A 14,126-nucleotide genomic window follows, 5' to 3' on the forward strand; every position below is an offset into this window, starting at 1 on the left:
AATGATTACATGCTCTGTGCTAACAGGTGTCCCTTCCTGAAGAACGGTAGTATGGATAAGTGACAGCAAATTATTCCAATTCATAAACTTCGAATATGATGCTTTTCTTTTGAGTTTCTCTAGTCTATACTAGAAGACATTTTCTGCAAAAATATGCATCAAACCAGGAAGAGTTTTAAACTTAATTCCTGGTAAGTATGTATAAAACACAGGTGGATAAAGTACAAATGAAACAAAGTTACTTTACAGGTCCTATTTAATGAAATGGGGCTGTGCTAATGCCATGTCACATTTCTGGTAGTTTATGCTTCATATAAGCTTTGGATATAATTGCAAATTAGCAGTGATTAAACTTTATAGTTGGTGGTCTTGCTGTTAGGGCTAATTGCCTTCTCTGCGTTTTCTCTACTTCTTGCTAATCTGGGCTGCCTTTCCTAACTGCCCTGTCTACAATATAACCACTGCCCCAGGGATTTGCTCTCCCTGGCCCCGATTTTTCCCTCAATTGCCATCATTGCAATTTCTAATTGTCTTATTAGTTGATTTTAGTTGTTTTTTATCTGTCTTCCCATTAGAGAGTGGCTCCATGGAGCAAAGACTAGGGTAATCCTGTTCTTCCTATTCAGTGGAGCCCTAGGCCTACCATCATGCCTGGTTCCCAATCTGTACTCAGAATTTGTTAAAAGGATCTGCCACCTGCTGTCTTAATCATACGTCAGACTCTCGCTTGCTTTAACATAATCACTGGCCTTCTCCTTTTCCTTGGTTTTTCACCAAAGATTGTGTGATAGGAGACACCCCGTTTCCAGTGTGTGCTGGGTAGCTAGGTAGAGAGTCAAAGTTCCTTGGTTCAGTGGAGACTGCAGCTACAGGGAGAGTAGAGTTGAGTGGTTGGCATCTGGTCCTCGACTCTCTTAGCCTTGAGCCCATTTCCCTCATTTGAGCAGTCTCTAACCTGAAATTATGTTCTATAATCATGCACACATACTCATTTATTCACTCAACAAATTTTTGAATATCTGCCAGGTAGCAGGTGCTATGGGTAGGTACTGGGAAAGTGAAATTGAGTAAGATGTACTCTGTTCTTTTAGGAACATATTATTAGAATCAAGGTTTCCGAGACCCGGAATGACGTCTATTTAGGCATCTGCTGTAAACCTAGTTTCTAGCATAATTTCTGACACGTTAAAAGCATTTAGTACATATTCGCTTGATAAATGCATTAGTATTGAATGCAGGTATTCAGAAAATAGTTTGTGGTGTAATGTTTGCAGTGTCACGGACACACAGAGTGTGGTGGGGAAGGCTATAGTGTCTGAGAGGCATCAGGGAAGGTTTCATGAAGGAAAGATGAAAAGTTGAGTCGCCTACCAGACAGGATAGGATGTCTCATGGAGTAGAGACACCATGAGGCAAAAGTCAGAGGTATGAAGAACAGAATTTTATTTGAAGATGACACTATGGTCAGCCTGGAGATTAAGGGTCAGTGTGAGGAGGTTATGGGCATCCAGACTGTCAGAATCACCAACGTCCTTATTCAGGTCTTCTGTGCTCTAAATAGCTCTGTGGCACAGACTAATCATCTCACCATTATTTATTTTATACCATTTCTCTAGGAAATTGAACTGTGTTCTAAATCATCATCTTAGAAGGCAGTCTTGAAGACAGAACCTATTTTTAAGTAAGGACTAACTTTATTAGAAAGTTGGGAACACTGCCTGTGTAAGTTATCTATTGCCAAAATTCCACCTAACAACCAACCATAAAACCCAAGGAACATAAAAATAATTGGGCTTCATTGCTCATGCATTGGAGTGGTCATCTAGGTGGTTCTTGATATCTTGGGGTTAACGCTGGGATTCTTCTGGTTTCCCCTGAGCTTGCAGTCATGTTTGGAGGTGTTGACGGTCAGCTGATGCAGAATGGCCGTGGCTGGGATGAGTAGGGCAATTTGCCACACGCCTCTCATCGGCTTCTTGGAACCAGCAGGCTAACCTGGGTATGTCCTTTTGATGGCCTTGGCAGAGCATCCTTTTTAAAATCACACGACTGATACTCCATTGGCCAAAACACTTTCACGTGGCTGAGTCCAGAGTCAGAGTGGGAGAGGACACTCAAGATTGATGGCAAACAGCCTGGTAACAGGGAGGTGGGAAGCACTGGGACACTTTTGACTGTCTCCTGGATATAACCACAAAAGCCAATCACATCAAGATTTCGCTATAATTCTAGAGCTAATGGAAGACTATGATTTCCGATTTTGTTTTTATGATTTACTTTATAAAGCATCTGTCTTTTGGTTTTTGTTAATGCCCATTTTCTTTTCAGATATGCTTGGCCAAAGGGAGGGAAGCCAGAAATGAGGATATATGTTGAAATGAGATCTTGAAAGGGATAGATAGCTATTGAGGAGTAGCCATCACATGCATTGTAGGATTTCAGAGATGCCACCTAGCTCCTCTCCTTGCACAGGACACTGAAGCCCAGGGGCATACCCCCAACCCGTGTGACCCAGGCCTGCCAAGACCAGAGCCATTCTCCACAGTGTCTGGTAAGGTACATCTTCCCTAAACTGTTCCCTGAGTCTCCCTGATCCCTGCCACTCCCCTGCACAAATCATCACTTTTCTAAATAATTTACTTTTGGAAATTGCACTACTGTCACAATTTACTATGAAGAGTATATTTTCATTTTGAGTCTTCCTTTTCAACTTTATTCATCATATGAACTTAAAACAGGTATTGTAAAACCCTTACACACACACACACACACACACACTTTTGTACTCTGCTTCTACTTGCACTCTTGCCATCAGAAAGGGAAATTTTAAGTATAATGATTATATTAAATCAGCTCGAGTTTAGTAGGTTAGCCTTTGAATTATCTTTGCCAGACTGCTAAGAGAAGCTGCCCAAGAGGTCACTGTGACACTGTCAGTCTGAGACAATGAAGCCTGCCCTGTGGATTTTGCTGGAATGGGATTAGAGCTTTAGGGAAGTGTTCTTTCTTTGAAGCATCCTTCCCCCCACGCCACCTCACCCTACCTCAGCAGGAGTCCTGTGATTCCAAGAGACCCAGGCCAGGCAGTTTTTATTGATGCTGAAGTTATGGGCAAGTGTTATTTTAATTAAGAATTATTATTATTATTATTTTTAAATCTGTGGTCTTTCTATACAGACTCCTGGGTCCATACTTACGTCTGTGCCCTGTAAATGGCCATTTAAAAGTACCCCGTATGAAAAGAAGACTGTAGGTAGAATTTAAAACCGTTGTACGATTTTAGCTCTGAAGGACCAAGAAAATGCCAGGGAATATGTTATTGAGGGTTTTTTCATATTTACTCATTCTTCCCATCCTTTCCACATTCAGGGATTCTCTCTTCTTTTTTCAGCGGTTTTGCCTGTTAACTTAGTTTGCCAAACTTTGAAACCCTCTGAGGAGAGCAATACTGCTATGTCTCCAAAATATTTACATTTGAGGCCGATCTTTTAAATGGTGACATTCTGAAATATTTTTTTACGTAGCAAGTATCTCTCACTATCCTATACGAAGGGCCCATTGAGAATTAAGACGAAATCCTTCTCTGCCAGCACTGACCTTCATTCTATTGGGTAGGTTGACTTAATATTGTGCTTTTCTAAACAAGGGAAAACAGTTATAGTTCCACCTCTCATGTGCTTCCTCTCGTACGAGTTGTAAGTTCAATATGTGCACATATGTGAGATTTCAAGTGCAAAAGGAGAATAGAGTAGGAAACAGATTTTCACAGTCCCCGTCTGGGTCCTTGTGTAAGTGCCAATGTAAAGCTATGCTATTCACTGATCAGTGACTAGATCATGTTGCCTGGCTCTCGGGAAACGGATTGGAAAATCCAAACTTAATAAGCAGATCAATTGGGCGGGTGGGGGGTGGTGAGTTGAAATTATTGTATCACATTCCAATGACATGCAGTGTTGTCAAAAACTTCTTTTCTCCAGACGTAAAATTACAGGAGGCACATAGATACCTTTCAAAATGTCAGTAAAGGGGGTTGGAGGGGAATTTAGTTAAGAATAGTGAAAATTTACCATTTCTCCTGGGAAGCATACACTGAGAGCATCTGGGTGTCTCAGGGTAAAGGGTGAATTTAAATTGGATACGGGAGGATGTCTATCATGAATCCGAAGAGGTAAATGAATTAAGCTGAATGTCTGCAAGGAAGGCGACTTTTGGGGTGGAGGTGTGAGCTCCTGGGCCCAGAGGAAAGTCAGAATGCTTACTCCTCAATTTTTAAGAACTTACCCTAGCTGTGTCTGCACCGCCCCTGCAGAGAAAGGGGAAATAGGATGAGTCTTGAGGGAATCATTCATAACCATTTCTCCCCCTGTCCCACTTGATTTAGCTTAAATATGAGGGTTAATTTGGGTTTACGTTCAGGTTTTCCACCTTTCTGAGGTTTCCTGCTTCCCTCAAATTTCTTGCCACCAACTTACAGGAATGTTTTAAACATGAGACAAAACGTTTCTTAGTTAGAGGTAAGACTGTAAAAATTTATGAATTTATATAAAATTGATATAAATCTCCAAGTCTGTAAATCTGCGACTACAAGTACCCCTGTTTATTTAATTCACTGAATGGAATTCGGCTAAACTTAACACGTACTCGATACCTGCCTGTGCCTGGTATTAGCAAGGAAAAACCCAAACAAAAGCTGAGCAAGAAAGGCTTCCTGCCTCTTCATGATTGGAATGAGGAGGTGGGAAATCATAAGGCGATGGTACTGGGCAGGTGAGTTCAGAGACCGATGTGTTCCCTGTATTTGTCTCAGTGCTTTAGTCATTATCAAGACTTCTTATTTTTTCTAGTTGATAGATACGTGGGTAAATATAATATCATAAAGCCTGTTAAAAAAAAAAAAAAGGTAGATACAAGATATAATACTGGCTCTGAAGAAGGGAAGAAAACTTTGCCTCAGAGGGACTCAGGGAAGGCAGGAGTTCGAGGGGAGTTATTTGAACCAGATCTTGAGGGATGAATAGGAGTTGTCTCAGCTTCCAGAATAGTATTGCAGCCAGAGAAGTATTAGTGGGGACAAAGGCAAGAAGGTGTGAAATGGCAGGAATGTTGAGGGAGTTGCAAAAATTCGACAAGCCTAGATAGTGAGAGTTATGGCAGTGGGAGAATTGGGACAGGTGAGGATCGCAGTGTGAAGACCTTTGTTTGTTAAGTAAGTGACACGCCAGGGCTGCAGGGAAGCAGGGTGGGCATGGAAAATGAATGGAAAATAAGGACCAAAGAAACTTCTTTCCTTCTCACACTGTTAACTGAGGTCGCTTTTGTTTACCTTAAAAAGTATCGGGATTTGGAGCTAATGGAGGGGGGTATTTCTTAGTATAGAAGCAACAGGGCTTGATACAGTGTAGCAGTGCTGTTCCATTGAGATTTTATATTTTGAAAAGGTTATAAAAGAGAGATTTTGGATTTTCAAAGATTCGAGTTTTATTACTAGTAACTGTGTACTAGATATATTACTTTACAAAATAATCTTTCAGTTAACAAATGGGATTTCTGGGGCGCTTGGAGGCTCAGTGGGTTAAGCCTCTGCCTTCGGCCCAGGTCATGATCTTAGGGTCCTGGGACCGATCCCCGCATCGGGCTCTCTGCTCAGCTGGGAGCCTGCTTCCCCCTCTCTCTCTCTGCCTGCCTCTCTGCCCACTTGTGTTCTCTGTCTGTCAAATAAATAAATAAAATCTTTAAAAAAGAAAAAAATCAACAAATGGGATTTCTGCCTGGTTCCTCTGAACAGTGACTTCATACAGGATTTAAAATAGTTAACTTATGCGTGGAGACTTGTCCTGTGTATAAATCAAGGCCACCTGGTGGAGTGTGAGTTTTCCTACCATAACAACGTGACTTGGATTTCTTGTGCCACCACAGGGCATTTCCTGGTTATATACATAAATCTAGGAGAAGGATTGGACAGGATGGCTACTCTCTTTGGTTTAGATGCGTAATCTCCGTAGTTTAGAGAGGAGATCTATAATGGAATTCTTATTTAGTTTCTTTGGTTTGTTTGCATGCCTCTAACTTGATAGGACATCTTCCAATTTTAAATGAGCCCTCCATTAACAGAATTTGGTTTCTTAGACTTAACTTTAATTATATCTGCTGACTATTTTAATGGCAACTTTTCTTCCTGCTTACCCTTCAGCTACGCCTGCTCTTGTTCCTTTCTCCCCCTACTTCCATCCTATTAATTTCTGGATAAAATAACCCCTTATTCTGCATTCGAAGTTCTCCACTGCTAGAGGATTTAAAGTAGAGGGAAAGATTCTTGGCTGATCGTATTAGTTCAGCAGTTTGGGAATAAGACGTTTGTGGGGAGGGGTGGCAGAATCTTTGGTCATTGATTCTCTCTTTATAACTTTGCCCTTTTAGCTAGAGCAGATTACCTATGTAGGGCTTCTGGCCCTGCACAGACTGAATCACAAGGAAGAAACTTTACATAAACCATTTATACTAAATGTTTGGTATGCTGGCAACATAAATCAACAACAATATCCATTACAAATTCATCCCTTTATCAGTATTATCTTGATAGAACTGATCCCAGTGTGTGGGAATTTGAACCCTGATTCAATACATCTAGCCCTGGGTAATTAATTATTCAGGGCACAGAGAACCTGGCCCCTGCAATGTAGAGTAATTCTTCCTGGTCAGCGTGAACTCCACTGGCAATAATAAATAGAAAACGTCTCTCGTGATGCCAGTATTTTAAAGTGATTAATCATCTTCCCCCCCTCCCCTCCCCCTTAGTTTTCTTTAACTGGGATTTTTCAGCAATAAATCTTTAACAATACAGGTAGGAATTGTTCTGTAATTAAATTTTTGCCCTGCTTAATTTCTTACCTTTTATGTGTGATTAAAAAAAAAATGTTACATTTTCAGGAGCTCTGATCAAAGTCAAACCAAGAAAAATCCTTTTGTAGAATACTGAGAGACTGTCTATGGAAGATTAAGCTCTTGATTTTGAATATTAGATAGAGCACATACTCCTAGAGATTGTTAATCAACACCAGTTGGGGTGTCAGATATTCTGAGGGTTTGAATTGCTTCACTTGCATGCATACGGTTGTCTGTATTGGGATAAGTCTGACATACACATATGTTCCCAAACTGTGAGAATAATTACTTATTTCTTCATTTTCAGATAACTGATGTGAGCTCTTGGAGGAAAGGGATATATCTCTGTCAATATATCTATATATTTTTTGCCCTTTTTGCGGGACACAAAGTGCACTTGGTGACGGGGCGGGTAAATGCCGGACCGAGAATGGCCACTAGTTTGAAACCATGCCCCACAGAGCCGACCAGCCATCACATATATTCTGGGTGACAGGGACCGACGTGACATATCTGTTGTGACACACTTCTGTACCACCAGTCTGTGGCTCGAGGTGACTCCTGTCCCTCCTCTGATGCTTTCCCCTGCTGCAGGACAACACAACGACGCTCGGATGAACCTTGCCATTGCCCTCACTGCTGCCAGGTATGGGGCTGCCACAGCCAATTACATGGAGGTAGTGAGCTTGCTCAAGAAGACAGACCCCCACACGGGGAAGGAGAGAGTGAGCGGTGCGCGGTGCAAGGACGTGCTCACAGGTATGCTGAGGCTGGAGCAGGGTGGGATTTCTGAGCGTCTTGCCTTGCCAGTGTAAGGATTGAATTATAATTTTTCTGTCACTTCTCTTTTATTTAAGCCACATTTCAGAGTCCTATTCATTATATTCCTTATTGTCAACAATGACTGGTTTAACGTGCAAATTTTCCCTTGTGGTACTTGGCAATTTTTCCCCTTTGTGTTAAATAATAATAATGATAATGATAATAATAAGGCCCACAAAATTCCCACAGCGATGAATGCATTCCCTTTGCTTTACAAAAACATGTTATTAATAACATTAAATAAATGTGCCAAGTTTCAAAGTAAGTGACACAGGAGGTGCATTTCTCCATCGTTAGAGTCAATCACTTTCACTTTGGTTAGATTTTCATCCTTGTCCTGATTCTAGGGCCACAGAGTCAGGGTTTCAAAATTACCTCGTACCCTTGAACAGAAGAACCAGCACCGAGGTATATGTCAGCTTACGTTAACGCTGTTTCCACATTTGAGTTTTAAGGAGAAAGCCCGCTTAATCACTTATCCCACTTTCTTCATGTTTGGCCCACAGATGCTGGGCACTTGGCAAACTAGACAGGACTGAGGTAAAGAGGTGGCGTGCTCTTTCTTCAGCTTGGTCTTGTTTGGGTAAATTTCCTCGGATGCAAGGCTTTGTGCGGCTTTTCCGTAACTCCTCTGCTCGTGTCACTTAGTGTGGTATACAATATACTTCGCCATAGGTCAAGTTTATAGGTGAATTAATAACCCGAAGCATCAGTGAGCAGAGAAACAAATGGGGCATGTGATCGATGCTGCTTTCTTTCACAGGGCAGGAATTTGATGTGAGAGCCAAATGTGTTATCAATGCTACGGGACCTTTCACAGACACCGTGCGCAAAATGGATGATAAGAACGCCACGGCGATCTGCCAGCCGAGCGCAGGTGTCCACATCGTGATGCCTGGTTATTACAGGTAGCTGGATGCCCTGGGCGCCTGTGGCCAGAGTGCGGGCTGCGGGAAATCGTCTGCATTTAGTCTCCCAGCACACTTCTCTTAATAAGAGATGCTCTAGCTTGCTGTTCAAAATGAGGAGAAATAAGTGAAAGAACTCTCCCAAAACACAAAATACAATCCAGACACGGGAATTTCTTAGCTCTTGCACTAAGGCCCATTTCTTGGGGTTAATGATTTGGGACCTGTTTTTGTGCTTCCTTCGCTGTACTCACACTTTGGAGATCGAGAGTTAGTATTTTTGAATTTTAAAGTATTAAAGGTGACTTTGGTAAAAAATTTCCACGAAGGGCATATTTTAATTAAAATATCAACAAATTAGTTTTGGAAAATGCTCAGATTTGCTTATGAAGAATCTGAAAATGAGGACCGCACAGATACGGGTATGTTTATTGCTTTTATAATGTATATTTTGAAAAATATTACAGCAAGTAAAAATTGGATATAATTCCTAATCTGCATATTAAGAGAGATAATTGCCAGAGGAGACATGGGTAAGGATAGAGATGGGACAAAAATAGCTATTAATTGAAAATCACTTAAGTTGAGTGATGGGCACATTAAACTGTTCTGTGTTTACATATTTTGGAAAAATTTAACAAATTAAAAAAGAAACATTTAGGTGATTTTAGTTAAGAAATTAATAATGATTAGATCTAATGTACCTGTCAAGACTTCTGTGGAAAAAAATTCATGTGACCATGCCAAGAGTCTGGAACATGTGTGCTACTTTTATCTCCGTATGCAGCCAGTCTCGTAGGCAAACTAGCAATTTTGTATGGAGTAATAATCTATGCTCCAGCTATCCATTATGATACTCTTTGCTGTTGGGAAATGTTAGAAACTGCTTCCATTCCTAACCTTAATAGAATGGATAAGTAAATTAGGTTATGGCTGCACAAAGGAATACTATGCAGCTATTAAAATGATAAGTAACTTTAATGTTTCAGGAAAACACTAATGATGTTAGAAAACACTAACAATGTTAAAGTGAAGGATACAAGGTTGTATGTGTAGTACGATCTAAACTGTCTTGGTAGATAGAAATACTAAAGGGTATTCTCTTTAGGTGATGTGGTTATGGGTAACAGTTAAAGGTGCTGATTTCTAGGTAATGTGGTTAGGATGAGAATTATCTCTTCCGTATTTTTGTAGCTTTCCATAAAGGTTATATAAATCCTTTAATATTTGATAAACTGGGGGTGCCTCGGTGGCTCAGTGGGTGAAAGCCTCTGCTTTTGGCTCAGGTCATGATGCCAGGGTCCTGGGATTGAGCCTCGCATCGGGCTCTTTGCTTAGCAGGGAGCATGTTTCCTCCTCTCTCTCTCTCTCTCTCTCTGCCTGCTTCTCTGCCTACTTGTGATCTCTGTCTGTCAAATAAATAAATAAATCTTTAAAAAATATTTGATAAACTGGATGTACAGAATCTATATATATATATATATATTTTAAAGATTTTATTTATTTATTTGACAGAGAGAGATCACAAGTAGGCAGAGAGGCAGGCAGAGAGAGAGAGAGGAGGAAGCAGGCTCCCTGTCGAGCAGAGAGCCCGATGTGGGACTCGATCCCAGGACCCTGAGATCATGACCTGAGCCGAAGGCAGCGGCTTAACCCACTGAGCCACCCAGGCGCCCCCAGAATCTATATTTTGTTTAACATCCTTGTTCTCCTGGAATGTCATCCTGCTATGTTCTGTGATACTGCTGCTTTATTACCAGTTTTTCAGTAACTAAATTTTCCTGAGGAGAGATACACCTAATTTGTACACTTCTACCTAGAAAAATATTATACTTCTATCCAAGAAAATATGGAACTCTATTTCTTATTCACCAACTTCCAAGATTTCTTTCTTATTTTCTAAATATCTATGTGTAATAAGTAGACCATTAATATATTTTCACTTAGGACTGAAGAAAGCAAGGTGTTTTCCGGCTCAATACTAAAAATGTGTGCTGCAGTACTTTAAATAGAGTTTTAAAAACTGCTAGCCAGAGTTTAATTAAATGAGGAGAGAAGTAAATATGTGGAAATATGCAAAAGTTTCTTGTATATAGAAAATCTTCAACTATAGTTCCATTCATAATTATATGCATTTATTTTCTATTGGATTAAAATATGCAAGGACAGCTCGTTTGTAAGTTTTTTTGGAGGGGTTTGTTTCTTTAAAATATCTTTTAGACTATAGATATAATACCTGAACTATGGACACACACATTATCATATTTGTTTGGATCTTAGTCGATTCAATATAATCTCTTGGGTATTACGTTTCATGTTTTCTTCACTATTGCCCCATGATATCAGAGGACTTATTATCCCCTATGTTAATTCTGCCACTTAATAATGACATCAGTTGGAACGGGCCAATTTATTTTGTAAACCTTACTCATCATTAAAATGGGGAGACAGGGGTAAATTAAGGTGATACCTTGGTACAGAAGTATAGAACTTGCTGTTCATCACTTTACCTCTTGCTGACTGCGTGACCTTGGCAAGTTACTTCTTTCAGCTTCTGGCTATTTATCTCATGATAGTACCTAATTTGTATATATTTTGACAGCGATCCTTCAATTATTTTTTTAATTAACATATAATGTATTATTTGTTTCAGGGGTACAGGTCTGTGAATCATCAGTCTTACACAGTTCACAGTGCTCACCATAGCACATACCCTCCCCAGGGTCCATCACCCAGCCTCCCCGCCCCCCGCCCCCAGTTCCAGCAACCCTCAGTTTGTTTCCTGAGATTAAGAGTCTCTTATGGTTTGTTTCCCTCTCTGGTTTCATCTTGTTTCATTTTCAGTTCCTTCCCCTATGGTCCCCTGTCTTGTTTCTCTAACTCCTCATATCAGAGAGATCATATGATAATTGTCTTTCTCTGATTGATTATTTTGTATCCATTTTATTGACTACTCTTCATGACATGTCTGGCACGTATAGTGACCAGTAAGTATTTTTGAATGTGTTAACTTGCCCAAATTGAGATTGTTGCTTTTTTTAAAGTCAAAGTTTAGTGTAACACATCTAAGGGATTTTTTTTTTTTAAAGATTTTACTTATTTATTTGACAGACAGAGATTACAAGTTGGCAGAGAGGCAGTCAGAGAGAGGAGGAAGCAGGCTCCCTGCCGAGCAGAGAGCCCCTTGTGGGACTCGATCCCAGGAATCATGACCTGAGCCGAAGGCAGAGGCTTTAACCCACTGAGCCACCCAGGCACCCCAAAGGGATATTTTTAATATAGAGAATTTAAAATATGAAAACAAAATATGATTCTTCGTTTTAGTGCTCAGATAGCCCATGTGTACAAAAGGGAATAAGTAAAAGTAATCACTGTGGAAAAATAGAAAGATACAAAATGGAGAGTGAGAGTCTCTCTTCTTCCTCATGTTCCCTACCTTTTCCCTCACTTCAGTTCTTCTCTGGTAATCCATAACATTTCCTGATGATTCCTTCTGTAAAATTGTCTGTTTATACTTGCACAACTGTGTCCTTTTAAATATTTTATGTGAAAGAGGTCATACTACACGTATAGTTCTGCACTTTACTTCATAACATGCTAATAACAGAGGAGGTCGGTGTTTTCAAAGAAATATAAATATGTATCACCTGGATGTAGTATTTTCAAACTGGAATGCCTTTCATAATCCCCCCCAGATTTGTCATTAGCTTCAGGGCCCCTCTCCATGAATCATGAAAGTGTTGGTGACAGTTGGGCCTGCTTCAGATGCAGTAAGGGATCTCATGCTACTTTGAGAGAAATGAATGTCCCCACTTTTAGCACTTTGAACTCTAACCACTGTACATCCTGGCGGAAACCTTAGAGGAGTGGTTTGCAGCCTACCTCCCATTTGAGGTCTGTTGCCCCTCCACTTGGGATTATGGCCTGGATTAAGGGTTTATTCCCTCTTTAGCACTGACCTTAAGGCATCCCAGAGGGATGGTTTTGCTTTCCATATTAACTCATTCTCTTGGGTGGGGTCAGACTGAAATGCCTCTCTGGGCTCATCCATTAGTCACACTCCATTAGAGCTCAAGGGTTTGACTAGGTCTTCAGGGTGGGGAGGGGGCGAGTCAGGCCTCCTGGGGCAGCCCTATAAACTGACTGGTGGGACTCAAGGCCTAACATTTCCACTAGCACCTGATCAGTTTAGAAATGCAGTGAGTTCAGTAGCCACTGATTTGTTGGGGGTAGGCTGGTAAAATACAGAGCAAGGACCATGTGTATGCTCTGTTGGGCTGTTTTGGGAGTATCATCGTGTCATTTATTAAGCTTGTGATGACCCTAACGTACACGTGCACAGCAGCAACTTTCTTGTTTGGATTATTTTAATTTCAGGAAACCTAGCCAACAGAAATTATTTAATTTTAAAGGTACTCTTTAGCTGACACTAAGAACAAATCTTTAATTTTCATCAGAGTTGTGGCTAGATGCAACAATGCAACAAGTGACTAACATACATGAAAAGAATAATCTCCTCCTTCTACCTGTGGATGCCTTTTACCTCTAACAAGAGGCCAATTTTTTTTTTTTATATTGCTGTGTGCATACTGATAGCTCTAACACTGATTGCTAAGTAGTTAACAATAAATTGATTTCAGTTTAAATAAGGGTACTTCAGGAAGGCAGTGGTCTGCATGAGAAAAATGTTCATTATGTCTAATCCTAGACACACACATAAATTAGCAGCAAGCTTTTCCTCCTGATGTCAAGTGAATCATACATATTGAAAAAAGACCTGTCTCCCTGGGCTGTACATACTTTCACTGTCGTTGATAGCCGCTTTCCAACTTCAGCGTGACCTTGCAGAATTAATCCTTCATAAGAAAACAAACTTTTTCCCAAAGGGAGAGTATGAATTAGGTAATTTAGAACTGATGAAAGGTATTTCCAAGTGGATTCTTAAAATTTTATACCATTCATTAGGCGCTTTGTCTTCCCTCTGTGCCTGTTAATTTTATGTTTGACACATATGTCTTTGCTTAAGCAGTTGATTCTCTACAGGTTCCAGTTATGTGTGTGTTGGTAACCATCACCTTCACCCTTTAAACCGCTTTTACTGCACTGAAAGGTTTTCGAGGATTCAGTAGTTGTGCTTTTCTAATAGCATTTCATGTCTAGGTGGATGACTATTACAATTTTATGTTAGTTTATCAGGTTTATTGGTTATTTAAGCACATTGTATGATATCTGGTCCATAAAATGATCATACATAAAATATACCAACATAGGGGCGCCTGGGTGGCTCAGTGGGTTAAAGTCTCTGCCTTTGGCTCAGGTCATGATCCCAGAGTCTTGGGATCAAGCCCCGCATCAGGCTCTCTGCTCCTCGGGGAGCCTGCTTCCTCCTCTCTCTCTGCCTGCCTCTCTGCCTACTCATGATCTCTGTCTGTCAAGTAAATAAATTAAAAAAATATATATATATGTATATATATACATGTATACATATGTATATATATACACCAACATATAGTG

At 40.3% G+C, this 14,126-nt stretch overlaps 1 protein-coding gene across 3 annotated transcripts in view; it reads left to right on the forward strand.

Moving 5' to 3' along the window:
- GPD2 (glycerol-3-phosphate dehydrogenase 2) overlaps positions 1 to 14,126 on the forward strand; it is a 215,185-nt gene that overhangs the window by 172,038 nt on the left and 29,021 nt on the right. For all 3 annotated transcript variants that reach the window (XM_044242094.1, XM_044242093.1, XM_044242092.1), the window contains exons 7-8: positions 7,477 to 7,641; positions 8,468 to 8,612. In XM_044242094.1, the coding sequence (XP_044098029.1) occupies positions 7,477 to 7,641; positions 8,468 to 8,612 (310 nt within the window). The remainder of the gene's footprint in view (positions 1 to 7,476; positions 7,642 to 8,467; positions 8,613 to 14,126) is intronic.

Source organism: Neovison vison, chromosome 3, assembly GCF_020171115.1.
Source record: "Neovison vison isolate M4711 chromosome 3, ASM_NN_V1, whole genome shotgun sequence".
In the NCBI taxonomy this organism is placed as follows: domain Eukaryota; kingdom Metazoa; phylum Chordata; class Mammalia; order Carnivora; family Mustelidae; genus Neogale; species Neogale vison.